Source organism: Gigantopelta aegis, chromosome 4 (genome assembly GCF_016097555.1).
Source record: "Gigantopelta aegis isolate Gae_Host chromosome 4, Gae_host_genome, whole genome shotgun sequence".
In the NCBI taxonomy this organism is placed as follows: domain Eukaryota; kingdom Metazoa; phylum Mollusca; class Gastropoda; order Neomphalida; family Peltospiridae; genus Gigantopelta; species Gigantopelta aegis.
The window spans coordinates 43,905,571-43,932,682 of record NC_054702.1 but is presented as its reverse complement, the minus strand read 5'-3'; the positions used below and the strand labels follow the sequence as shown (position 1 = coordinate 43,932,682).

Genomic DNA, 27,112 nt, shown 5'->3' with positions numbered 1-27,112 from the left:
TTTCCCTAGGGAAAGAAAGAAAAATAATTCTTTCCCTAGATACATTTTGACTTCATAATCAGTGCTTCACTATAGGCAAACAACCGTAACTATTTTTTATCCATTCAATCAGGTTGTCTATGGTGGCAGTCATGTCAACAACTTACTTACGTCACCAGCGATATGTACATCACAGCTATGAAGCAACTCTGTCCTTTGTTTTCAACTTACAAACATGTTTTCAACAACAGAATCGTTTGAAAATCTTCCATAAAATGATAAAAATTGATAATGGGTAATAAACAGAATACCGAACTCGCTACTCAGCAATACCGTTTACCTTGCACTCGTGAATGACAGGACAACATCAAGATACACATGCAAGATAAACGGTATTGCCGAGTAGCTCGTTGAGTATTCTCTAATTCTCAAATTGTAGTCTTCACAGGAAAATTGCTACATTTTTACATTAGCAGTAAGGGATCTTTTATAATACTATGCACTTTCCAACAAACAGGACAGCACATACCATGGCCTTTGATATACCAGTCAGTGAGCACTACTTTGAATGGAGGAAAAAAACGGTGAGTCTTCTGAGGGGTTCCAATCCTATGACCCAAGTACCTGAGACGAGCACCGTACAACTTGACCGACTAATTAAGACAAATCCTTAGTAATTAGACTGAGGAAATTAAACTAAGAGACAATGAGACAGCAGCGGAGAACAGGATAACAGATCCCGTGATAAACAAGACAGGATATGTTAGCCAAATGGGCGAATGTTACATTAACACAGAATAGGATGAAAAAATTATATTTCATATTCATTCATTCATTACATTTCATTTCATTTCAACTTATTTTTGTGTTATATCCAATTAAGGTTCAAGCACGCTATCCTGGGCACACATCTCAGCTATCTGGGCCATCTGTCCAGAACAGTGAGTTAGTTGCTAGTGGTTAGTAAGAGAGAAGAAGGTATTGTGGTCTTACACCTACCCATCAAGTCGTTAAAACTTGCTCTGGGTGGGAGCCGGTACCAGGCTGCGATGACATAACCAAGACACCAAGGTGGCTGGTAATATTTCATAGAATAGAATAAGACATTTAAAGAAAAAGATATGACAGCAAATTACTAAAGGGAAATAACTCCCTATAGCTCTCTCAATGTAGTATTCCACAGCAGTTAATTCGAAAATGTTTTTAACATGTTTAGCAGGGCAAACAGCATGCTAAACCAGCCTCAGTGGTGACATGTTTACGCCATCAGACATAAGACTGGCAGGTACAGGGTTCGCAGCCCGGTACTGACTTCCACCCAGAGCGAGTTTTAAAGACTCAATGGGTAGGTGTAAGACCACTACACCCTCTTCTCTCTCACTAATCACCAACAACTAACAACTAACCCACTGTCCTGGACAGACAGCCCAGATAGCTGATGTGTGTGTGTGCCCAAGACAGCGTGCTTGAACCTTAATTGGATATAAGCAAGAAAATAGAAAACAAATAAATAATTTGAAAATGTTTTTTAACACCTTTAGCAGGGCAAACATCATGCTAAATGTGAAACAATGACAGAGAATCCAGCTAGTAAAACCTTAATTATCAAAGAGCTGATTACTCTGACAGTAAGAACAAGTAAAGATAGAGTGAGAGAAGAAACACAGTGATAGGTTACATAGTTTACTCCTGCTGACTAACATCAAGGGATCTTTATTATTCACTTCCTACCAGCACTGATAACCCTTAGTCATTGTTGTACTAATCATATGGCACCGACTGGATTGGAAAAACACACACACACACACACACACACACACACTGTATTAACTTGTGGGGATCGAATGACCTCACCAGGTGAAAAAAATTACAATGATTTGAACAAGGTGTGTTTGGTATATCCAATTAGCAAACTTCAAGCTGCAAACTGATTTTCTTGTAAATGTCTAGACTTGGAAACCAACACAATATTTTAATAATATTTTTATAAATGCCATTATTTTCAATACTGTTGTTTACTGCTGAAACGTAACTGAATGCAGAAAGGTGTTTTGATTACTTACTGGTAAGTACAGTAAACTGTCCAATGAAAGACGGTGACCTTGTCTTTTCCGGAGATCACAGAACTCGGCAAATGATGAATCTGATTTACGCTTCTCGTGTAAAAATCTGCAATCAAACATGTAACACAGTTGAGAGATCACCTTGGTTTAAAAAAGAACAAAAAAAGGTGTAAATAAATAAAAATTATATGACAATGTTATAATTATAAACCAAGATATTCTTTTTTAATGACATGTAAACCTCTATTGGATTGAGTTAAATTTAGATACAGTGAAATGCCTCTAAACTGGACACACTCAGGACCAATTAAAATGTCCAATTTTAAGAGGTATTCAGTTTAGAGAGGTTAAATTATGTACTTTTTATAAAATGGAACCAGTTTTGAGGGAATACCGATATACAAAGGGTCCGGTTTTGAGAGGTTTCACTGTATATGTAATTATATTTTAGTAAATGGTTTTTTTTTCAAAATTAAAAATTTGTTTAAAATTTAAAAATAACATTAAATGCATATTCCAGAGCTTGAGCTTAATGACAGAAACAGCAGCGATTGTCATAGCTGTGATCTGAAATGCTGTATTCAAACATTTTTCATTAAAATTCAAATAACAATGGCTGTATAATTTATAAATTTAAAATTTGCATGAACAGTTAGTGAAACAAGTAATATTTAAAAGATGTTGATTTATTTATATAATTAAAGTGTTAGTTAAAAAATAAGTTAAGCAAGTTAATATACTGAACAATAAAAGAAACACAAATATTTTAATATCTATATTTTTCATGATAGAATTAATTTCATAAATAGACTGTCAAATTGGGTCTGAAATATTCACAAGACACTGATCAGATTAACAGACACAAAAGCTCATGGGATTCAAACAAAATTATTTTAAATAAAAAATTAAATTAAAAACAAAATTAAAAATTAAATTAAAAAACAATAAATTTTGCATTTTTGTTGTTGTTCAGTGTATCTAAATGTAAAATAAACTGTAGATTAACCAAACCTTCTGATCTGTGCAAAGTTTTCTTGATATTCAGAGTACTGATTCCAAAATTTATTTGAAAATAGATTTCCTGAAAATAAATAAATAAAATGAAAAAATATATAATATATAATATTATATAATATATTAACATACAAATTCTTTGGTTGCCATTTTATGTCCATTAGAACATTAGGCTAATTGAAAAAACCCACTTATTTGATAAATTTAAATGTTTAATTAATTATTAATGATTAAGTATTTAAAATATATTTAATTATAAATAAAAAATGTACAACTGAATACTAAACCACAAAAGTTAATTGTTTGTCATAACCCTTTTTGTCTCTATAAGTTTATGCCCATTGGGCTATTTCTCGTTCTAGCCATTGCTCCACAACTGGTGTAACAAAGGCTATGGTATGTACTATCCTGACTGTGGGATGGTGCATATATAAAAGATCCCTTGCTACTAATTTAAAAGAGTAGCCCAGGAAGTGGTGACAGCGGGTTTCCTCTCTCAATATCTGTGTGGTCCTTAACCATATGTCTGATGCCATATAACCAGAAATAAAATGCGTTGAGTGTGTCGTTAAATAAAACAAAGTTTATATTCTAAAGTGGGTTAGTTTTGATTTTTGAAAATTCTTTGACTAAATTGCATCATTATGATACAGAAGCATTCCACACAAATACTGTAACTTGATAACTTGTGATTTTAAAATAAACTTGAAATGTATTTTATGAATCTTTTCATTGGGAAACACATTGGTCATACAGAGTTCATTACATGAATGAAGTTCAAAGGAAAATTACTAATACTCTGAAAATGATAAGCGGAGGAAAACTATTGACCAAGATATTGTTAACACCTTCTGAGCAGAGATTGATGGAGCAGACATTATTTAGTGTTTTCATTCATCAGTGATCAATGGCACACAGGTTGAGACAAACTGTGTGGAGTATTATGGGTATTATATTAATGATTGGGGGAACAGCCCGTGAAAGGTGTCATGGTCATTTGACAGTGTAAAAGTTCAATGGGACAATACCACTAAGATGAACCAGTTTTATAGATGACACACTTTTCTCTGGACTGCACATCGTTTTTAATACAGTTTTTATTTCATTTATTTGTTGCCATCAAAAGTGATTGATACAAACTGAAGTTATCTATTCTTCTTTGAAAACATTTTAAATGCTACTTTTTCTAAAAACAGTAAAAAAAAGAGAGTATTTTTATCTATTAAAAATGACTTCCATAATGAGTAACTATTCTGAAAGTGGACTGACTTTGAGCAGTTTAGGGCCGGGATGTAGCCCCGTGGTAAAGCATCCGCCTGATGCGCGGTTGGTACAGGATCAATCCCAGTCGGTGGGCCCAATGGGCTATTTCTCGTTCCAGCCAGTGCAACATGACTTGTATATCGATGGCTGTGGTATGTGTTATCTTTTCTGTAGGATGGTGCATATAAAAGATCCCTTGCTACTAATGAAAAAAAATGTAGTGGGTTTTCTCTCTATGACTGTGTCAAAACCACCATATGTTTAACATCCAATAGCCGATGATTAATAAATCATTGTGCTCTAGTGGTGTCGTTTTGTTGCTATCAAAAGTGATAATACAAAGGTCCCAAACTGAAGTTATCTATTCTTTTTTTTAAATATTTATAAAGTTACTTTTTCTAAAAGAGTAAAAAAAAAATTTTAGCTATTAAAAATAAATTCTATAATGAGTAACAAGTGTGAAAGTGTGTACTGACTTTGAGTAGCTTAAATGAATCCTCTCTGTGAGAGATGAGCTATGGCTTGAGCTGTCGTGGTTAAGCCATCAGACATAAAGCTGGTAGGTACAGGGTTTCGCAACCCGGTACCGACTCCCACCCAGAACGAGTTTTAATGATTCAATGGGTAGATGTAAGACTACTACACCTTCTTCTCTCTCACTAACCACTAACAACTAACTACTAACTGTCCTGGACAGACAGCTCAGATAACTGAGGTGTGTGCTCAAGACAGCATGCTTGAACTTTAAAAGAATATAAGCACAGAAATAAATAAGTTGAAATGGAATGAAATGATAGTTTGTGAAAATGTGGAATGGAATGTGTGATTACTGACACCTAGTACACTGTTTTATCAGTGGCTAACAATTACATGGTCCATTTGGTAATTGCAACACAGGAAAGCATTAGGCTTCTCTTTTATATACACATATTTTGTGTGACATTGGTCTTACAATTATGAGGCATTGATATGTAAAAAGCAACTACAGGATATACATAGGATGGCTATTATAATAGCTGTTGTCCATGCATTCTTATATCAAAAACATTTCTCATTCCAACCAGTGCACTACAACTGGTCAAAGGCCGTGGTATGCAGACCTGTCAACCCTCCCGGATTCCGCGGGAGTCTCCCGGTATTTGATCAAATCTCCTTTCTCCTGTGCGGGAGACAGTTTCTCCTTTTAAATAACATTTTTGTAAGCATAAAAAAAATATAGATCCTCTTTTGTCAAAATAACATAAGGGAAGTAACTCTACCTTTTTTTTCTCATTCGGAAAATGTCGACTACTTTCGTTTTCTGAGAATGTAACAGGCCGAATTGTCCCGACTGTTTAACCTTTGCCGAAGTGAGAATTGTGGGATAGCCTATTTATAGTGTTAAAAAAGCACATGGAGTTTATAAAATGACGTGTTATTATAATGTTTGTTGTCATCGTAATGGCTACGAAGCGTGTTGCCGCTAATTCAGTGTTGCATAAAAACAAACAAAAAACTATCCAATTTAGTTCTAAGGACACCTCTGAATTGTAAAATGTCTTCCCACTGGAATACATAATGCAACTATGACGAATCTGAACTGCCAGACTCCGAGTTGACAGCGATACACACGATGCATGTTAAAATCACATGTCACAGCAAGACAACGAAAAGACCAATTAGCTGTATAAACATACTTGTGTCAGTTAATTTTGTATGTTTGTGCAGTAAAATGTTGGTTATAAGGGTACTCTTCAAGAAATTATTTTTGTACAATTAAAAAATGTTGTGTTTGACATTGACATAAAGTTACTCACGGAAATGGGTATAATTCCGGTATATTTCACACGATGTCCGTAATGAGGATTTACTTACGATTAATGAAAATACAATATTTATTGCATCATTATAATGATTTTAAATAAGTACCACGCCACCGTTCCTCATTATAGTAAAAACTGAATATTAATTTATATAAATTTGTCTTTGGTACATGTACTTAGGTACACTAACCACAAATGATAATGTAACGCAACCTGTAAGGCTGTAAGTGTAATACCGTAAATGTACTAATTAATTTTTTTATTTCTTGTTCATGTTCTTAACATTTTTGGATAAAATATTATTATTTTTTTAAATATGTATTAAATCATAATAATATTTAAACTTTTTTTCTTTTAATGCCAAGATCTAAGGTTAAGAAGTATATATGACATTATATAGTATTCATATAACTTATTGTAATAATGTTTTTTTTAAATCTTGCGATTTTGGGTTAAATTGTGTGAATTTAAAAAATCTCCTGCTTTTTGACAAAATCTCCTGCTTTTTCAACACACATCTCCTGCTTTCTCTTGACTAAAGGTTGACAGGTCTGGGTATGTGCTTTCCTATTTGTGGGAAAGTGCATATAAAAGATCCCTTAAAGCATTTGGAAAAATGTAGCGGGTTTCCTCTGATGACTACATGTCATAATTACCAAATGTTTGACATCGGATGATTAATTAATGAATGTCCTCTAGCGATGGCGTGAAATAAAACAAACTTGTTAAATATCAAAAGTTAGAAATAGTGCTTAAATTAATTCTGTTTACTGAACTAATACAAACTTAATAAAAGTACTATTACTCAACACTAATTAAAATGCCTTCCTACCTGACATGGTTCCAGTTTAAAATTCTTAAAGTAAATGTATCCTTTTCAAAGTTACGTAACCAAATGGTATTTTTAAAAATCCATAGTTGACATGAACAAATTATATCTGATCTACAGATTCCATAAAAACACAAGTAATGGCAGTGAATAATGTGGTGTAAGTCTTGGCAATGCTTGACATAATACTGCTTTCACAAATCACGCTTCACTGATGAATTACAAACATAACCTTATACATGTACAGTGTACTGTTGTTGTCTCTTACGTAAGGGTCTCAGCTAGTATTTTAGCATACAAATTACCAGCTTTACAAACATGTGAAAGGACATATTAAATCCCTATTAAGTTCCTACTTTTCCAATATTTATGTCTGGGTTAAAATTTATTTAAAATTGCTTTATTGAATAAATACAAAACAAATTTTATATTTATATCCTGGGGTTTTTTTTATTAGTCAAACAGTGGTTAAAAATTAAGAAAACACAAGGCTGCAAATCCCCTTGAGGTTTGGCAATAATACAGTGAATTGTAAATGTTTTGTGCATCCACAATCTCAAGATCCTATTTCGATATGTGAAGTAGATAAAGTTTGTAACTTCTATTTTAGTAACAGCAACCTGGACCTTTGATGCAGGGACATGAAGTTTCATGAAAATCTGATGAGAAATGAAGTCAGGACAGCGGTGATGTCCCAATATCTATTTTTAATAACAGTGACCTTGACCTTGACCTTGAGCACTGGCACAAAGTGGCAAAAGTGCAGACTTATTCAAAATATCATGATACTATTCCTACATGTGAAGTTTTATGTAAGGTTGGATGAGAAATGAAGTTGGTAGAGTGGTGATGTTGAGTGTCGTGTATGTAAAGGTATGTACAAACGCCCAACACACTTTATAACTCATTGTGAGGAGTAAAAATTAAGGTGTAAGTGTAATTTGTTTTTCCCAACCCCTACCACTCCAGCCTCATTCTATGAGAACCAACAGAATAGGAAACATACAATTTTGCCCTTTTAACAAATTGTTTTATTATCTAAGTAACATTAATATATTTGCAAAACTAGTACCGGGTACATGCCAGTGTATAATAATGTATTACGGAACCAAATGTTCTGTATACAAATAAGCCTGGTGCTTATAAAACTTTTAGAGTCTAGACTTGAGACTCTAATAGAGTCTGAGACAGTAATGTCATGACAACGCCATACAAATTGTATGCGTGTGATGTCATTAGAGATTGAGTCTGGACTCGAAAAGTTTTATAAGCACGGGCCCAGGGCCCCATTCCATGAAGCAATCTCAGCCCTAAGATCAACTTAAGTGCATAGGGTAGCTATGCGCTTAAGGTAATCTTAGGGCTAAGATCGCTTCGTGGAACGGGGCCCTGCTACATTACGGTGAAATGAACAGATGCTTGGTGTCACAGTGGAAGTTTTATAGTCAAGTAATAATTACAGGCAGGGCTACTAGAATTTTTATAAAATCCACTAGCCATAGGATCAGTGATTTAAAACAATTTACTAGCCACAATAAAAAATTCACTAGCCCTACTTTACTTACTACTAAGTTAATACAATTTTACTAAATAATAGTAACAACAGATATGTCACCTAAAGAGGGACATAGAGCTTAAAAACACTAACATTGGGGTGGGGTTAGGATATTCATAGTTACAAATTAGACTTGACTGCAACAGTTGACAAACAAAATTCACTAGCCTTTGGGCATGACAATAGTAGTTATTTACTAGCCCAACATTGAATATCACTAGCCATGGAAGTGGGGCTACCATAATCTAGAAGCCTGAATATAGGTATCAGTATATATGGAACACTTTAGTCTGAACCTTTTATTTCTCAAAATAAATTAAGATGAGAGTGTACATGTAATACTCACCAACTTTTGATATTCTGGGATCCCACGTGTGCATTACATCTTGTAACTGAAAAACAAATATTTAGAACTGTTTCATTACAAATGTAAACTCATAACAGGCTTGTAAACACTGGTACTAGTATCAATGTACATGCAGGTACCAGTATCAGTGACCAAGTACTGGTATCGGTGACCAGGTACCAGTATCAGTATACCAGGTACTAGTATTGGTGTACCAGGTCATGTACCAGTATCAGTGACCAGGTACTAGTATCAGTGTACCAGGTACTAGTATCAGTAACCAGGTACTAGTATTGGTGTACCAGGTACTAGTATCAGTGACCAGGTACCAGTATCAGTGACCAGGTACTAGTATCAGTGACCAGGTACCAGTATCAGTGACCAGGTCCTAGTATCAGTGTACCAGGTCCTAGTATCAGTGTACCAGGTCCTAGTATCAGTGTACCAGGTACTAGTATCAGTGGCCAGGTCCTAGTATCAGTGACCAGGTACTAGTATCAGTGACCAGGTACTATAGTATCAGTGTACCAGGTCCTAGTATCAGTGTACCAGGTACTAGTATCAGTGACCAGGTACTATAGTATCAGTGTACCAGGTACTATAGTATCAGTGTACCAGTTACCAGTATCAGTGTACCAGGTACTATAGTATCGGTTAACCAGGTACTATAGTATCAGTGTACCAGGTACTATAGTATCAGTGTACCAGGTACTATAGTATCAGTGACCAGGTACTATAGTATCAGTGTACCAGGTACCAGTATCAGTGTACCAGGTACTATAGTATCAGTGTACCAGGTACCAGTATCAGTGTACCAGGTACTATAGTATCAGTATACCAGGTACCAGTATCGGTTAACCAGGTACTATAGTATCAGTGTACCGGGTACTATAGTATTAGTGTACCAGGTACAATAGTATCGGTTAACCAGGTACTATAGTATCGGTTAACCAGGTACTATAGTATCAGTGTACCAGGTACTATAGTATCAGTGTACCAGGTACTATAGTATCGGTTAACCAGGTACTATAGTATCAGTGTACCAGGTACTATAGTATCAGTGTACCAGGTACTATAGTATCAGTGTACCAGGTACCAGTATCAGTGTACCAGGTACTATAGTATCAGTGTACCAGGTAACAGTATCGGTTAACCAGGTACTATAGTATCAGTGTACCGGGTACTATAGTATTAGTGTACCGGGTACAATAGTATCGGTTAACCAGGTACTATAGTATCGGTTAACCAGGTACTATAGTATTGGTTAACCAGGTACTATAGTATCAGTGTACCAGGTACTATAGTATCGGTGTACCAGGTACTATAGTATCGGTGTACCAGGTACTATAGTATCGGTGTACCAGGTACTATAGTATCGGTGTACCAGGTACAATAGTATCGGTTAACCAGGTACTATAGTATCGGTGTACCAGGTACAATAGTATCGGTGTACCAGGTACTATAGTATCGGTGTACCAGGTACTATAGTATCGGTGTACCAGGTACTATAGTATCGGTGTACCAGGTACTATAGTATCGGTTAACCAGGTACTATAGTATCGGTTAACCAGGTACTATAGTATCGGTGTACCAGGTACTATAGTATCGGTGTACCAGGTACTATAGTATCGGTTAACCAGGTACTATAGTATCGGTGTACCAGGTACTATAGTATCGGTTAACCAGGTACTATAGTATCGGTTAACCAGGTACTATAGTATCAGTGTACCAGGTACTATAGTATCGGTGTACCAGGTACTATAGTATCGGTTAACCAGGTACTATAGTATCAGTGTACCAGGTACTATAGTATCGGTTAACCAGGTACTATAGTATCAGTGTACCAGGTACTATAGTATCAGTGTACCAGGTACTATAGTATCAGTGTACCAGGTACTATAGTATCAGTGTACCAGGTACTAGTATCAGTGTACCAGGTACTAGTATCAGTGTACCAGGTACTATAGTATCAGTGTACCAGGTACTATAGTATCAGTGTACCAGGTACTATGAAGGACAAATTATTTAGAAATACCACTGAACTAGTTTGACCTTCTTGGTAGCATATGCATCAATTCTAGAGGTAAACTGCCTCATAACAAATATTGACTTATTAATTATCAGCTATTGGATGTCAAACATTTGGTAATTTTGACATAGAGTCTTAAGAGAGAAAACCCGCTACATTTTTCCATTAGTAGCAAGGGATCTTTTATATGCACCATGCCACAGACAGGATGGCACATACCACGGCCTTTGTTATACCAGTGAACCATTTGAACCATTGGCGTGGCTTTCTTTACAAATGAACTAACTCTCAGTTTATGCAAATTAGATAATGACTATAACCAAACACAAATTAACATTTCAGAAACCTAACAATTGTAATAACTTTAATGCAATAAAAAGCTTTAACAGACTGAGTCTCTAAGATTACGTGGGATTTATCTGACAAACACCGTGTTTTATCTCATCTATACAATTACATTTGTAGTTTAGTGTCTGATAAGAGCTGTCTACTGAAAAGTCCATAAGTGTATTAAAATTTTATACAGATACATATACATAATTTTAAAAATAAATATAGATCTAACACCTATTTCATACTAAAGCTGTACTCGTTATACAATAATAATCGATCAAAGCATCAAATACAATGCTGTATTAACCTACCCTTTGTTCTAATCCATCCATCCACCATCACTTATTAGGATGGATGAATGATGATGTATAGATAGATTTGATGGATAGATAGATAGATTTTGGGTGAGTGAATGGATGTATGATGGATGGATGGATGGATGGATGGATGGTGGATAGATAGATTTTGGGTGGGTGAATGGATGGATGGATATATGGATAGATGGATGGATGTATGAATGGATGGGTGGATGAATTTTGGGTGGGTGAATGGATGGTGGGTGGGAATGGGTTGGAAGGGGTGGATATATGTATGTATGGATGGATGGATGGATGATGGATAGATAGATACACTGTAGATGGATTTTGGTTGGGTGAATGGATGGATGGATGGATGAATGGATGGATTGATGGATGGATGAATTTTGAGTGGGTGAATAGATGGATGGATGGATGAATGGGTGGTGGGAATGGTGGGATGGATGGGTGGGTGGATGGATGGATGGATGGATGGATGGATGGATGGATGGATGGATGGATGAGAAAAGTGAATGTACATGGATGGATCAGACAAGTAAATTTACATTCCACACTTTCCACAATGCACAAGGATAGATGGACAGATGGATGGATAGATGGATGGATGGATGGATGGATGGATGGATGATGGATAGATAGATACATTGTAGATGGATTTTGGTTGGGTGAATGGATGGATGGATGAATGAATGGATTGATAGATGGATGAATTTTGGGTCGATGAATAGATGGATGGATGGATGGATGAGTGGTGGGTGGGTGGGAATGAGTGGGAAGGATAGATGGATTGATGGCTGGATAGACGGGTGGGTGGATGGATGGATGGATGGATGGATGGGTGGATAGGTGTGTGGGGTGAGTGGATGGATGGATGGGTGGATGGGTGGGGTGGTTGGTGGATGGATGGATGGGTGGATGGATGGATGGATGGATGGATAAATGAGTGGATGGATGATGGATGGATGGATGGGATGGATGGATGGATGGATGGATGGATAGATGGATGGATGAGAGAAGTGAATATACATGGATGGATCAGACAAGTAAATTTACATTCCACACTGCACAAAGTGATGTTTGTCTGAAGACCGAACTAGGCAGACTGATGTGGGTGAATGTGAGCCAGCACCTGTTCAAGGTCACCCTACTCCAGGTATACACCGGTTCCTTGCCAAACAGGTAATCCAAGCATAGCACCAAGGCAAAATAATCAGTTTCGTCTTAAAATAGACCATTATTTTCACTGTTATTGCACCTTCTTTATTTCAGAATTCCAGCAATTGTTCTTCAATTACTGAAATGGCATCATAGATTTGATCACAGTTAAGATAAGAAAAGATAAATAAATTGAGTGGGATATATAATGTATTTTGGTTGTAAATCTGGGAGAAATTAAATCCCATTCGAAGCTTACAAACGATGGAGTTGTTTTTGCAAGGGGTGGGATATAGCCTAGTGGTAAAGCTCTCGCCTGATGTCCAGTCAGTCTAAGATTGATCCCCATCAGTGGGCCCATTGAGCTGCATTTGTATTTCTCATTCCAGCCAATCTTACATCAAAAGTAGTGGTATGTGCCATCCTGTCAGTGGGATGGTACAGATCCATTGCTAATAATGGAAAAATGTAACAGATTTTCTCTCTAAGACTACATGTCAAAACTACCAAATGTTTGACATCCAATAGGTGATTAATAAATAAATCAATATGTTCTAGTGGTGTCATTTTGTTTTGTTTGTTTTGCAATTAAATATTAAAGGAGTGGGTCCTGAGAATTGGTTTAAAACATTTTCTCGTTCCAACCTGTGCACCACAACTGGTCAAAGGCCGTGGTATGTGCTTTCCTGTCTGTGGGAAAGTGCATATAAAAGATCACTTGCTGCATTAAAAAAAAATGTAGCGAGTTTCATCTGATGACTACGAGTCAGAAATACCGAATGTTTGACATCCAATAGCCGATGATTAATTAATCAATGTGCTCATGTGATGTCGTTAAACAAAACAAACTTCTTTCAGTTAGGTGACGAGATGTAGCCTGATGTGTGATCGATCTAGGATCGATTCCTGTTGGTGGGCCGATTGGGCTGTTTCTTGTTCCAACCAATGCTCCACAACCAGTGTATCAAAGGCCGTGGTATGTACTATCCTGTCTGTGGGATGATGCAAATAAAAGATTCCTTGCTCCTATTCGAAAAGAGTAGCCCATGAAGTGGCGACAGTAGGTTACCTCTCTCAATATCTGTGTGGTCCTTAACCATATGTCTGACTCCATATAACTGTAAATAAAATGTGTTGAGTGCACCTTTGAGTTACACATTGCCTTCCTTTCAGTTAGTTTAACTTTAAGTTTTTGCTTGAAAGGCAACTGTCGTACTTAATGCTTCCTGCATTATTTCAATTCAAACGCTGTCTACATGGTGCACTGCATCTTGGGAATGAATCTAGTTTTAGCACTTTTCTTAAAAAAAATTTAAGAGTGCTACATTGTATTACAGGATTACAAATTCAATACACACATGCTGGAGTTAGCTGTCAGAATTGCCTGTAATAATTCTTACAGTTTGCTCCTGTCCTGTTGACAAGAACAATCAAGCACTCTAATTAAAGTCTAGTTTGGCAGCTGCTTATGTATATATTTAAAGCTTGGTGTCAGTTGAGTGCAACAGTCGGTCCACACACATCAGTTGATTTATTTTAGTGTTATATCTTCACCATTTGTCATGGTGTTAACAGGACTATCTGGCTTTCATTTTAGATATTCCCTTGAATTTTCAGGTGGTCCATGGTAGTATTAGAGAAGTTTTTTATGATGTGACGTTGGTGAATTAAACTACCATTCTATAAAAATGTGCGAAGAATCTGGTTATGTTCCAAATTCAAGATGATAGTATTTTGGCAGAAGACTGCATTGACTATAAAATACATAACTTGCGCATGTTCAATTTCGACTGGATGCGGTAACAGTTCAGACCAAAATAATCTGTATCGCGTACTGTACATGAATGTGATATGATGGGGTCCAGTCAAGATATACGTGATACAATTGGGTTTTTTAACAAGCCACTGTTTCTACTGTTTCAAATAGGTCAGCATGGTCAGGAGATCCACAGAATGTTACATCTGTGCTAAATACATTTTAAAATTCCAGGTGGTCCGACAGACTACGTGTTTGCACTTTCCGGTAGTCCTGTTAATTTTCAGGTAGTCTCGGACTACCGTTAAGATCGAACCGTACAATGCCTTACAACCATCCGTGGATTAAATCTATTGTGTTTCCATTGTTTGAATTAACTTTTCTTTTGATTTAACTTTTCTTGTGCAATGTTTATTAAACAAAATGTAAGCAAGGGTCAGTTTTTAACTCAGCTTGGTGGAAATTATGTCAATAACATTTCATTTGCAAATCAATTTTCAAAATGGTGGAACACTTTTTGTGGTTTTTGTCACTTTTGTCGTATAGGTACAGATTGGATCACACTAAAAAGGCCTTTGTCTCAGTAAAAATCCTGTAAACAGGATACCCCTAAATACATCTATCAGAGCGGTGGGACGTAGTCCAGTGGTGAAGCACTTGCTTGATGTGTTGTCGGTTTGGAATCAATCCCGGTTGGTGGGCCCATTGAGCTATTCCTCGTTCCAGCCAGTGCACCACGACTGGTATATCAAAGGCTGTGGTATGTACTATCCTGTCTGTGGGATGGTGCATATAAAAGATCCCTTGCTACTAATGAAAAAATGTAGCAGGTTTCCTCTCTAAGACTATATGTCAAAATTACCAAATGTTTGACATCCAATAGCCAATGATTAATAAATCAATGTGCTCTAGTGGTATCGTTAAACAAAAACAAACTTTAAACATCTATTAGTCTTTTTACTTATTCTATTAGGTGTCGGATTTAAAGGGGTTTCACAGAATTTGATTTTATATAATGTAACATGAACATAGTCAATGGTGTTGTTATGCCTTTAAGTATTTGACAACATAAAAAAATAACTGATTTGTAGGAACAATATTGTTTTTAACTTCTTGTTTTAGAGTTACAAACATAAGCTAGTGGTAGCCAAATCTGTTCTCCCCCCACCCCCCACCCCCCACCCACCCACCCACCCACCCAACACTACAATACTGAACCAGTGCTGTAATGAATGATATCAACTTAAGTTATGTCACTTCTGGGTGAAACAACCCTTGAAGCAGATACTTTGAATTTGTAAAGGAACATTTTCCAATATATTGACTGCTGTGCTTGTTAATTCTCGTATTCGAGCGTTAAATGAAGCCAAACCAACCACTTATCTAGCATTTGCTGCAGTCAGTTCTACCACACAATTGTCCATGGTGTTATTGGTTACAACAGGCATCTTGTATTACAAAGGAACACATAAGACCAATGTTATTACGTGACATCAGCATTATTTGAAAAACATGGGGAGGGCATCAATACGTTACTGTAGCCATACATGTCCACTACACCATGTGATGGAAGTGGACAGGGTGAACCACATGTGTCCACTACACCGTGTGATGGAAGTGGAAGGGGTGAACCATGCCTGTCCACTACACCGTGTGATGGAAGTGGATGGGGTGGACCATGCCTGTCCATTACACTGTGTGATGGAAGTGGACAGGGTGGACCACACCTGTCCACTACACCGTGTGATGGAAGTGGATGGGGTGGACCATGCCTGTCCACTACACCGTGTGATGGAAGTGGATGGGGTGGACCATGCCTGTCCATTACACCATGTGATGGAAGTGGATGGGGTGGACCATGCCTGTCCACTACACCGTGTGATGGAAGTGGACAGGGTGGACCACACCTGTCCACTACACCGTGTGATGGAAGTGGACGGGGTGGATCACGCCTGTCCGCTACACCTTGTGATGGAAGTGGACAGGATGGACCACACATGTCTACCATTACACGGTGTGATGGAAGTGGACGGGGTGGACCACGCCTGTCCACTACAGTGTGATTGAAGTGGATGGGGTGGACCATGCCTGTCCACTACAGTGTGATTGAAGTGGATGGGGTGGACCACGCCTGTCCACTACAGTGTGATTGAAGTGGATGGGGTGGACCACGCCTGTCCACTACAGTGTGATTGAAGTGGATGGGGTGGACCATGCCTGTCCACTACAGTGTGATTGAAGTGGATGGGGTGGACCACGCCTGTCCACTACAGTGTGATTGAAGTGGATGGGGTGGACCACGCCTGTCCACTACAGTGTGATTGAAGTGGATGGGGTGAACCACGCCTGTCCACTACAGTGTGATTGAAGTGGATGGGGTGGACCATGCCTGTCCACTACAGTGTGATGGAAGTGGATGGGGTGAACCACGCCTGTCCACTACAGTGTGATGGAAGTGGATGGGGTGAACCACGCCTGTCCACTACAGTGTGATGGAAGTGGATGGGGTGGACCACGCCTGTCCACTACAGTGTGATGGAAGTGGATGGGGTGAACCACGCCTGTCCACTACAGTGTGATTGAAGTGGATGGGGTGGACCACGCCTGTCCACTACAGTGTGATTGAAGTGGATGGGGTGGACCATGCCTGTCCACTACAGTGTGATGGAAGTGGATGGGGTGGATCACGCCTGTCCACTACACCTTGTGATGGAAGTGGACAGGATGGACCACACATGTCTACCATTACACGGTGTGATGGAAGTGGATGGGGTGGACCATGCCTGTCCACTACAGTGTGATTGAAGTGGATGGGGTGGACCACGCCTGTCCACTACAGTGTGATGGAAGTGGATGGGGTGAACCACGCCTGTCCACTACAGTGTGATGGAAGTGGATGGGGTGAACCACGCCTGTCCACTACAGTGTGATGGAAGTGGATGGGGTGAACCACGCCTGTCCACTACAGTGTGATGGAAGTGGATGGGGTGAACCACGCCTGTCCACTACAGTGTGATGGAAGTGGATGGGGTGAACCACGCCTGTCCACTACAGTGTGATGGAAGTGGATGGGGTGAACCACGCCTGTCCACTACAGTGTGATGGAAGTGGATGGGGTGGACCACGCCTGTCCACTACAGTGTGATGGAAGTGGATGGGGTGAACCACGCCTGTCCACTACAGTGTGATGGAAGTGGATGGGGTGAACCACGCCTGTCCACTACAGTGTGATGGAAGTGGATGGGGTGAACCACGCCTGTCCACTACAGTGTGATGGAAGTGGATGGGGTGAACCACGCCTGTCCACTACAGTGTGATGGAAGTGGATGGGGTGAACCACGCCTGTCCACTACAGTGTGATGGAAGTGGATGGGGTGAACCACGCCTGTCCACTACAGTGTGATGGAAGTGGATGGGGTGAACCACGCCTGTCCACTACAGTGTGATGGAAGTGGATGGGGTGGATCACGCCTGTCCACTACACCTTGTGATGGAAGTGGACAGGATGGACCACACATGTCTACCATTACACGGTGTGATGGAAGTGGATGGGGTGGACCATGCCTGTCCACTACAGTGTGATTGAAGTGGATGGGGTGGACCACGCCTGTCCACTACAGTGTGATGGAAGTGGATGGGGTGAACCACGCCTGTCCACTACAGTGTGATAGAAGTGGATGGGGTGGACCATGCCTGTGCACTACACCGTGTGATGGAAGTGGACTGGGTGGACCATGCCTGTCCACTACAGTGTGATTGAAGTGGATGGGGTGGACCACGCCTGTGCACTACACTGTGTGATGGAAGTGGACTGGGTGGACCATGCCTATGCACTACACCGTGTGATGGAAGTGGACGGGGTGGGCGGCACCTGTCCACTATACTGTGTGATGAAGTGGACATGGTGAACCATACATGTCCACTACACCATGTGATGGAAGTGGATGGGGTGGACCACGCCTGTCCACTACAACATGTGATGGAAGTGGACAAGGTTGAAAATGCCTGTCCACTACACCGTGTGATGGAAGCGGACAGGGTGGACCATGCCTGTCCACTACACCGTGTGATGGAAGTGAACGAGGTGGACCATGCCTGTCCGCTACACCTTGTGATGGAAGTGGATGAGGTGGACCACGCCTGTCCACCATTACACCATGTGATGGAAGTGGACAGAGTGGACCACACCTGTCCACCATTACACCGTGTGATGGAAGTGGACAGGGTGAACCACATGTCCACCATTATACCGTGTGATGGAAGTGGACAGAGTGAACCACACGTCCACCATTACACCATGTGATGGAAGTGGACAGGGTGAACCATACATGTCCACTACTACACCGTGTGATGAAAGTGGATGGGGTGGACCACGCCTGTCTACTACACCATGCGATGGAACTGGACAGGGTGAACCGCACATGTCCACCATTACACCATGTGATGGAAGTGGACAGGATGAACCACACGTCCACTACAACATGCGATGGAAGTGGGTAGGAAAAAACATATTAGAAATATTTTTATTCAGTCATGTCAAACCCCACATCACTTTATTAATCCTTATCCCCACAGCACAAGCCAATTAACTCCCTCTTAACCGTACTTCACATTATTCCATAAATTATTACATGCAGCTGGCAGGAGGAAGGTCATGTTTTCCAAGACCCATCAAACACAGAATGTTAGTTTAAAACATGGCTTTAATTGTATTAAAATTACAGCAGTTCTAGCTGGCATGAGAAAATGTTTGTATCTTCCACATCAAGCACAGAGTTGCATCGCTGGCTAGATTCCAATGTTCAGCACTATTCCTCAAAGGCCATGTAAAAAAAATTATTCCTAATTTTGAAGTAAAAAATCTCAGTCTAAATTTAAAAATTCTCAATTTTCACTTGAAAAGCTGTGGCTGGTAAAATGCTGGTTTTACTTCTTTAGATTTTAGTAGAGATCCAATCAGATTCACTCTTACAAATATGTTGAATTAGAATATCTGCAATCCTTCATGATTGGTGAACTTTATAACAATAGATTATAATCAGATACTTCTGTCTGCTTTACTCATTATATATTTCAAAACATAAGATGTCCAAAGTAATCCAGGGTACAAATAGAAAGGTATATTTTACGTCTGTTGGTGTTGATTAATAGGTGTTAAAGTGACACAGTTGACTTGTTTAATCAGCTAAAAACAGACAATTTAGGTTCTCTAATGGTAAAACAATACATTTTGGCTATGAGTAAATATTTCTTTTATACTGCTATTAAAAAAAATCCACTAAAGAACACCAAAACAAAATCTTACCAACATAACTATACATGTACTTACCTTTGACGTAATCATAGCACTCATTGAAATAACAGGCTCAATTCCCATAAAAAGTATCCGATGGTCATCTTTGTTTAATGAAGAAAATTTTCTGCAAAAAAAAAATGTTACAAAACAATGATAACCATTTCAAAAGAAACCATTTGTGTAAGAACACCTCAGCAGTTCTAATCTTTGGTGTCTAATATATGGTTATTTTGACACAGTATAGAAGTAGAGAGAGAGAGAGGAAACCTGGTGCAGAAACATGGGCTACTCCTTCCAAAAAGCAGCAGTGATCTTTTATATACGTCTATTTTTCAATAGGATAGTACATACCATGGCTTTTGATGTTCCAGTTGTGAGGCACTGATTAGAATGGGTAAACAACCTGAGGTGATTGATTCAATAACTCACCGAACCTCCTATATTGTATCTGTGCATATATCAAACATGCTTGTATCAATATTCATCATTTCATCTTTACTTGTAAGGTGACCAGGAATGAAAGAGTGCATTCTGTTTATTCCAAAACATAGTCATAGCTAGATGGGGGATATTGCCTTCTACCCCCCTCTATAAATATGAAAAAGTGTTATTTTTAGTTTTAGAGCCTCTGCGTGTAACTGGAGAAGACCTTATATTAATGTGCCCTAATTTAAGTAATTATTCATTACTTGTTTTTACATATCAATGAAAATATAAAGAAAAAATATATTGCCAAGGGAAAGTTTCTCATTTATTTAAACAATGTTTGTTTTATAGCAAGTCAGTTTGGTGCTAAAAACCTATCTTTAAAATACAAGAGCTGGAAACACAATGTTTCAATATGACTCAAGCTGGACAGGTGTTTTGCATTTTCACAAATATACACTATAGTCCATTTATATCAAAAGGAAACCAATGAATTAGCATGCATCTATCTCCCTAATATCATTAAAATTCATATCAAAATCTATTATGTTTTAAACCCATACCAACTTGTAAAACATTTTTTGAAAAAATATCTCAGTATAAATAAAAACGTTTCTTCACAAATTATTATGAAATTCCATGTTAAATATATTTTTTTTATCATATAATATCTTACATTTTCAGTGCAATTAAAGTATGTGATATTTTTCAGATCACATACTTTAAGAATTTGATAACTTTGCAAATTAGATGTAAATTAGTCGAGGTCTCAGCACTAGGTTTATTGACATTTAAGCAAATGTACTTGGGTGACACTCCATGATTGACGTATGCATAGTCATCAAATAAAAACATTTCAATGGCAATTTGACACTGAAAGCTGTCCCGCATTCAGAAAACAAAAAACTAACTTTATTTTGATGTAAGGACATCCAAAATGACGTCTTTCGAGTTTGACGTCATTTCCATTCAAAAATACACCGCGCCACATATTCTTACATCATTTTTTTGAATATCTAGTAATGGCGGACTGGAATTAAAGTTGCGTGTACGGTTTACAAAAATACGTTGTATTAAGCTTGAGCTTATATGATAAAGAGATTATTACCCTCGTGTATTTCGGTATCATCAATATCATATATTAGGAATAAAAATAATGTATTATGCTCGCCAGAGGCTCGCATAATACAATTTTTATTCCTAATATATGATATTGACGATACCGAAAAACACTCTGGTAATAACCTCTATTGATACTAGATGTGTATTCCAATACTAAATCAAGTACAAGCTAGACTAACAAAACTGGCCACTTTTCTGTCTACTCAGTTGAGGTAGAAGTGAGGAGAGTTAGAGAGAAGTGGTGCAAGAATGTCTACTTCGTAAAAATCAACTTTTAAAAAGCATTACATTTTGAAGCATGAATACTACATCATGTAAATACATTTCATACAATTAATATATCCTTATTTTATTTTAAAATTTAATTTAATGCATATATATATATATGAAATTTATTTGTCACAAATCAGATAAAAAATTGTGTCATACTTTCTATGAAATGGTTTTAAAATAATACAAAATAAAAATTAAAAGAAGTGCCTTATAACATTGTTTTTATCAAGTTAAGCATTCAGGAACCTTTGTACTGACTGTTAACTGGTTTTCTACTTCATGCTGACAATGTATTTGTGCACTGCATTAAAAATTTTTGAGTTTTTTCTCTTCTTTTTTTTTTGAAAATCGTAATATTTTGTAATGCGAAATAATATGTTCCTTTCAAATAAAGTATTTTATAATGTGAACACCTTACTGTAAATTACTGTGAAACATTTGGTAAAAATGTGTTGTTGTTTTTTGTTTTTTTTTACAATGATAATATTTACTTCTTAACATTTAACTTTGATCATTTGGCAAACACATGGTTGCAGTCTGTTTCAGTGGTGACCTGTCAGTGACAGGCTATCACCATATCACCAATGATACAACTATGTTAATTCCGAGAAATCGAAGGCAAAGTGATTTCACCTTTATGCTTAAACAAGGTGAAGAGTTTAATAGCTTAGGGGGCCAGGATGTAGCCCAGTAGCAAAGTGCTCACTTGATGTGTGGTTAGTTTGGGATCGATTCCTGTCGGTGGGCCCATTGGGCTATTTCTCATTTCAGCCAGTGCACCACAACTGGATATCAAAGACCGTGGTATGCGCTATCCTGTCTTTGGGATGATATATATAAAAGATCCCTTGCTACTAAAGGAAAAATGTAGCAGGTTTCTTCTCTACGACTATATGTCAAAATTACTAAATGTTTGACATCCAGTAGACGATGATTAATAAATCAATGTGCTCTAGTGGTGTCGTTAAACAAAAACTTCTTTTTTTCAGTAGCTTAGGGCAACTATTTCTCCCGAACAGACCCCCAGCATGATCCCTACCACATAAACTCATAATTCACATGTATATTTAATGGGAGGGTGTAAACCATATTTACAATGACCAAAGCTCTACTGAGTGAATGAGGAAAGCTAAAGACTAGTTGTCATTTTAACTTATGTTTGTGTTTATATTCAATGAAGGTTCAACCATGGTGTCCTGGACACACATCTCAGCTATCTGGGCTGTCTGTCCAGGACAGTGTGTTAGTAGTTAATTGTTAGTGAGGGAGAAGTCAATTTAGTGGCCTTACACCTACCCACGGAGTTGTTAAAACTCACTTTGGGTAAGAGCTGGTACCGGAATGTGAACCCAGTACCTACCAGTCTTAGGTCTGGTAACTTAACCACTACACCACCGCGGCCAGTACTAGCTGTTAATGTTGTGAGGGGAAATGTCATATTTATATAATGAGACTAATCAAAATCAAGAACAAGCTATTACATATCATGATGCTATCAATGTTTAACTCTATGTTAAATTTTTGTCTAAATCTGTTAAACAATACCTGAAATAGGAAGAAAACAAATTGTATACGGTAGCTTCTGTTTTGAATTGCTTACGGCAGTCTTAATTATAACATCACGTTTGGTTTTTGGCACTCAGAATTTATCTTGTATGTTTTATTTGTGGACTTTGATCATGAGTAGTGCCGCCTTGTTTTTTGGAGTCAGTTCATGGGTAAACAAACAGACCTTGCATAAGTGATCTTTTTAAAGACTCTAATCTTCAGAAGTGCCAAGAGATACACATAACAAGGTGAAAAAACCCCCATATAAATCTTTGTCTATACATTAACAGGGATGCACAACCTTCTCTGGATTTGTTTGTATCTCACAGTAGTGTTTTTCCTAGACTAACAGGGCAGAATGCTTTTCTGGGAGGGCTAGTACATGTATATGCATTTAGGGGTATGTCATTACAAGCAGAATTCCTTTTTCACAAAAACACAAAAAAAAGTTAAAATTTGTTTTGTTTCATGACACCACTGGAGCACATTGATTAATTAATCATCGGCTACTGGATGTCAAACATTTGGTAATTCTGACTCATAGTCATCAGAGGAAACCCGCTACATTTTGCCTAATGCAGCAAGGGATCTTTTTTATATGCACTTTCCCACAGACAGGAAAGCACATACCACGACCTTTAACCAGTTGTGGTGCACTGGTTGGAACGACAAAAACACTAAATGGAAGATTATTGGACAATAGACAAATTTAAATAAATGACTATAATACATGCTTATTTTAGTTATTATTTTATTTAAATGAAGTAACCTTTGTCTTGTTTTAATTAGACCACTATAGCTAGCACATTGGCTACTGGATGCTAAAGATTTAATAATTCTGATGTATAGTCTTTACAGGAAACTCACTACATTTTTCCAATAATATCAAGGGATCTTTTATATGCACTTCACAAGACAGGACAGCACATACCATGGCCTTGAATATATACCAGTCGTGCATCGATCACTGGGCAGGATGGAGAAAGCCCAATGGGTCAACTGAAAGGGTTTGATCGTACAATTCAAACACCTCGGGTGAGTACTCTACTGATGGAGCTAGAAAAGCATATTTTTCTGAATGACACCAACAGAGCACTCCATTGGTTGGCCCATTGGGCTATTTCTCGTTCCAGCCAGTGCATTATGACTGGCATATCAAAGGCTGTGGTATGTACTACCCTGTCTGTAGGATCGTACATATAAAAGATCCCTTGCTGCTAATCAAAAAGAGTAGCCCATGAAGTGGCAACAGTGGGTTTCCTCTCTCAATATCTGTGTGGTCCTTAACCATACGTCTGATGCCATATAACCGTAAATAAAATGTGTTGAGTGTCGTTAAATAAAACATTTCTTTCCTTCCAACATAGCACATTGACTTATTAAGCATCAGCTATCTGATGTCAAACATTTGATAATTCTAACCCGCTATATTTTGCCATTAGCAGCAAGGGATCTTTTATATGCGCTTTCCTAAAAACAGGACAGCATATACCACAGCCTTTGATCGGACACTGCAGGTTGGGTAATCCAATCAGAGAATGGGTCCAGCGAGGAGGTTCGATCCTGTGATCAAAGCACCTCAGGCGAGTGCTCTACCAATTGAGCTAGATCCTGTCCCTTTATATAAAGATAAAGACACAGGTAAGATGAACAAAAGATAGTTTTCTGGTTCATTAACAAAGCTATGCAGACTAACACTTACGTTTTCCTGCAATGTTTTACATTTTAAAATGCATTTGATTTATTGAATACGAGATACTCGACTGTACCAATTCATGATGTTCCTGGCTGTTACTGTTAAACTCATTAACACAAATATATATATTTACCAGCAAGTTACACATCAGATGTCTATTTTGGTTCATTATGACTTCCCAAGAAGAATAATCATCTCATTAAAGACAGTTTCAGTGCTGCCACAGGTCTTGGCTCTCTGTGAAGTTCATTAGGCATGCACATTCATTAGCTCAGTTAGACACACTAACAGTGCAAAAGATTACACCTCTCTTTTACATTGTTTAAAAGGTGTTTAGACTCCATCTCAATACTTTACAAATACAACATTTCTATGAAAAGCTTACAGTTCCTTGAATAAAATTTTATTTTATGCACATCCCAGTGTGTATTCACATATGCCATTGTTTAGGAAAACTATATGGAAAAGTTTCTGAAGACAATACTGACATGTGCTATAAAGTGACAGTCCTACAAAATGGGGACCTTATTGTGGCGACAGTCCTCCTACAGACAGAGTGGGAACCCTTATCATGATGGCAATCTTCCTACAGAGTGGGAACCCTTATCATGGTGGCAGTCCTCCTACAGACAGAGTGGGAACCCTTATCATGATGGCAATCTTCCTACAGAGTGGGAACCCTTATCATGGTGGCAGTCCTCCTACAGACAGAGTGGGAACCCTTATCATGATGGCAATCTTCCTACAGAGTGGGAACCCTTATCATGGTGGCAGTCCTCCTACAGACAGAGTGGGAACCCTTATCATGATGGCAATCTTCCTACAGAGTGGGAACCCTTATCATGGTGGCAGTCCTCCTACAGACAGAGTGGGAACCCTTATCATGATGGCAATCTTCCAACAGAGTGGGAACCCTTATCATGGTGGCAGTCCTCCTACAGACAGAGTGGGAACCCTTATCATGATGGCAATCTTCCTACAGAGTGGGAACCCTTATCATGGTGGCAGTCCTCCTACAGAGTGGGAACCCTTATCATGATGGCAATCTTCCTACAGAGCAGGGAACCTTATCATGATAGCAATCCTCCTACAGGGTGGGAACCCTTATCATGGTGGCAGTCCTCCCAGACATAGTGGGAACCCTTATGATGGCAATCCTACAGTGGGAACCCTTATGGTGGCAATCCTCCCAGACATAGTGGAACCCTTATGATGGCAATCCTACAGTGGGAACCCTTATCATGGTGGCAGTCTTCCCAGACAGTGGGAACCCTTATGATGGCAATCCTACAGTGGGAACCCTTATCATGGTGGCAGTCTTCCCAGACATAGTGGGAACCCTTATGATGGCAATCCTACAATGGGAAACCTTATCATGGTGACAGTCCTACACATGGAGTGGGAACTGTATTGATGGCAGTCCTCCTACAGATGGCTTGGGAACCATATAGTGGTGAGTCCTACAGATGGAGTAGGAACCTTATTATGGTGGCAATCCTACAGGTGCAGGAACCCATGCTGTGGTGGAAATCCTCCTGCAGAGTGAGTGGGAACCCTAATCATGGTGGCAGTCCTTCTAGACTGAGTGGGAACCCTAATCATGGTGGCAGTCCTTCTAGACTGAATGGGAACCCTAATCATGGTGGCAGTCCTTCTAGACTGAATGGGAACCCTAATCATGGTGGCAGTCCTTCTAGACTGAATGGGAACCCTAATCATAGTGGCAGTCCTTCTAGACTGAATGGGAACCCTAATCATAGTGGCAGTCCTTCTAGACTGAATGGGAACCCTAATCATGGTGGCAGTCCTTCTAGACTGAATGGGAACCCTAATCATGGTGGCAGTCCTTTTAGACTGAGTGGGAACCTGAATTATGGTGGCAATCATAAAACTGAAGTGGGAACCTTATTTTGATGGCAGTCCTCCTACATGAGTGGAAACCCTCATATGGTGGCAGTTCTGTTACATAATGAGTGGAAATCCTCACATTGTGGCAGGCCTCCTAAAGATGAAGTGGGAGTCCTACAGACTAACTGCGAAATTTATCATGGTGGCAGTCCTCCTACAGAGTGGGAATCCTTATTGTGGTGAAATACAACAACTCGTGTGTTTTTAATTGTACATTACTTGCTTTTGTCCTTGTTGTATAATTAAAAACACACTCATTGTAAAGTAAATGGTCTCACACAGGAACTTGTTTAGTATTCTCTTTTATACTTTTCTTTTGAGAAACAGTTATATCCATCAAGATTCTACACTTGGGCTACCCTAAAAACACCTAACAGATATAGCTTTAGATATTCTTTATTG

General features: G+C 38.5%; 1 protein-coding gene across 1 annotated transcript in view; it reads right to left on the bottom strand.

Annotated features, from left to right (window-relative positions):
- Nucleotides 1-27,112, bottom strand: part of LOC121370590 — a 304,206-nt gene that overhangs the window by 224,246 nt on the left and 52,848 nt on the right. Inside the window, exons 5-8 of the mRNA XM_041495912.1 lie at nt 19,771-19,861; nt 8,852-8,897; nt 3,054-3,123; nt 2,043-2,148 (exon numbers count right to left, since the gene is read on the bottom strand). Of these exons, the coding sequence (XP_041351846.1) occupies nt 2,043-2,148; nt 3,054-3,123; nt 8,852-8,897; nt 19,771-19,861 (313 nt within the window). The remainder of the gene's footprint in view (nt 1-2,042; nt 2,149-3,053; nt 3,124-8,851; nt 8,898-19,770; nt 19,862-27,112) is intronic.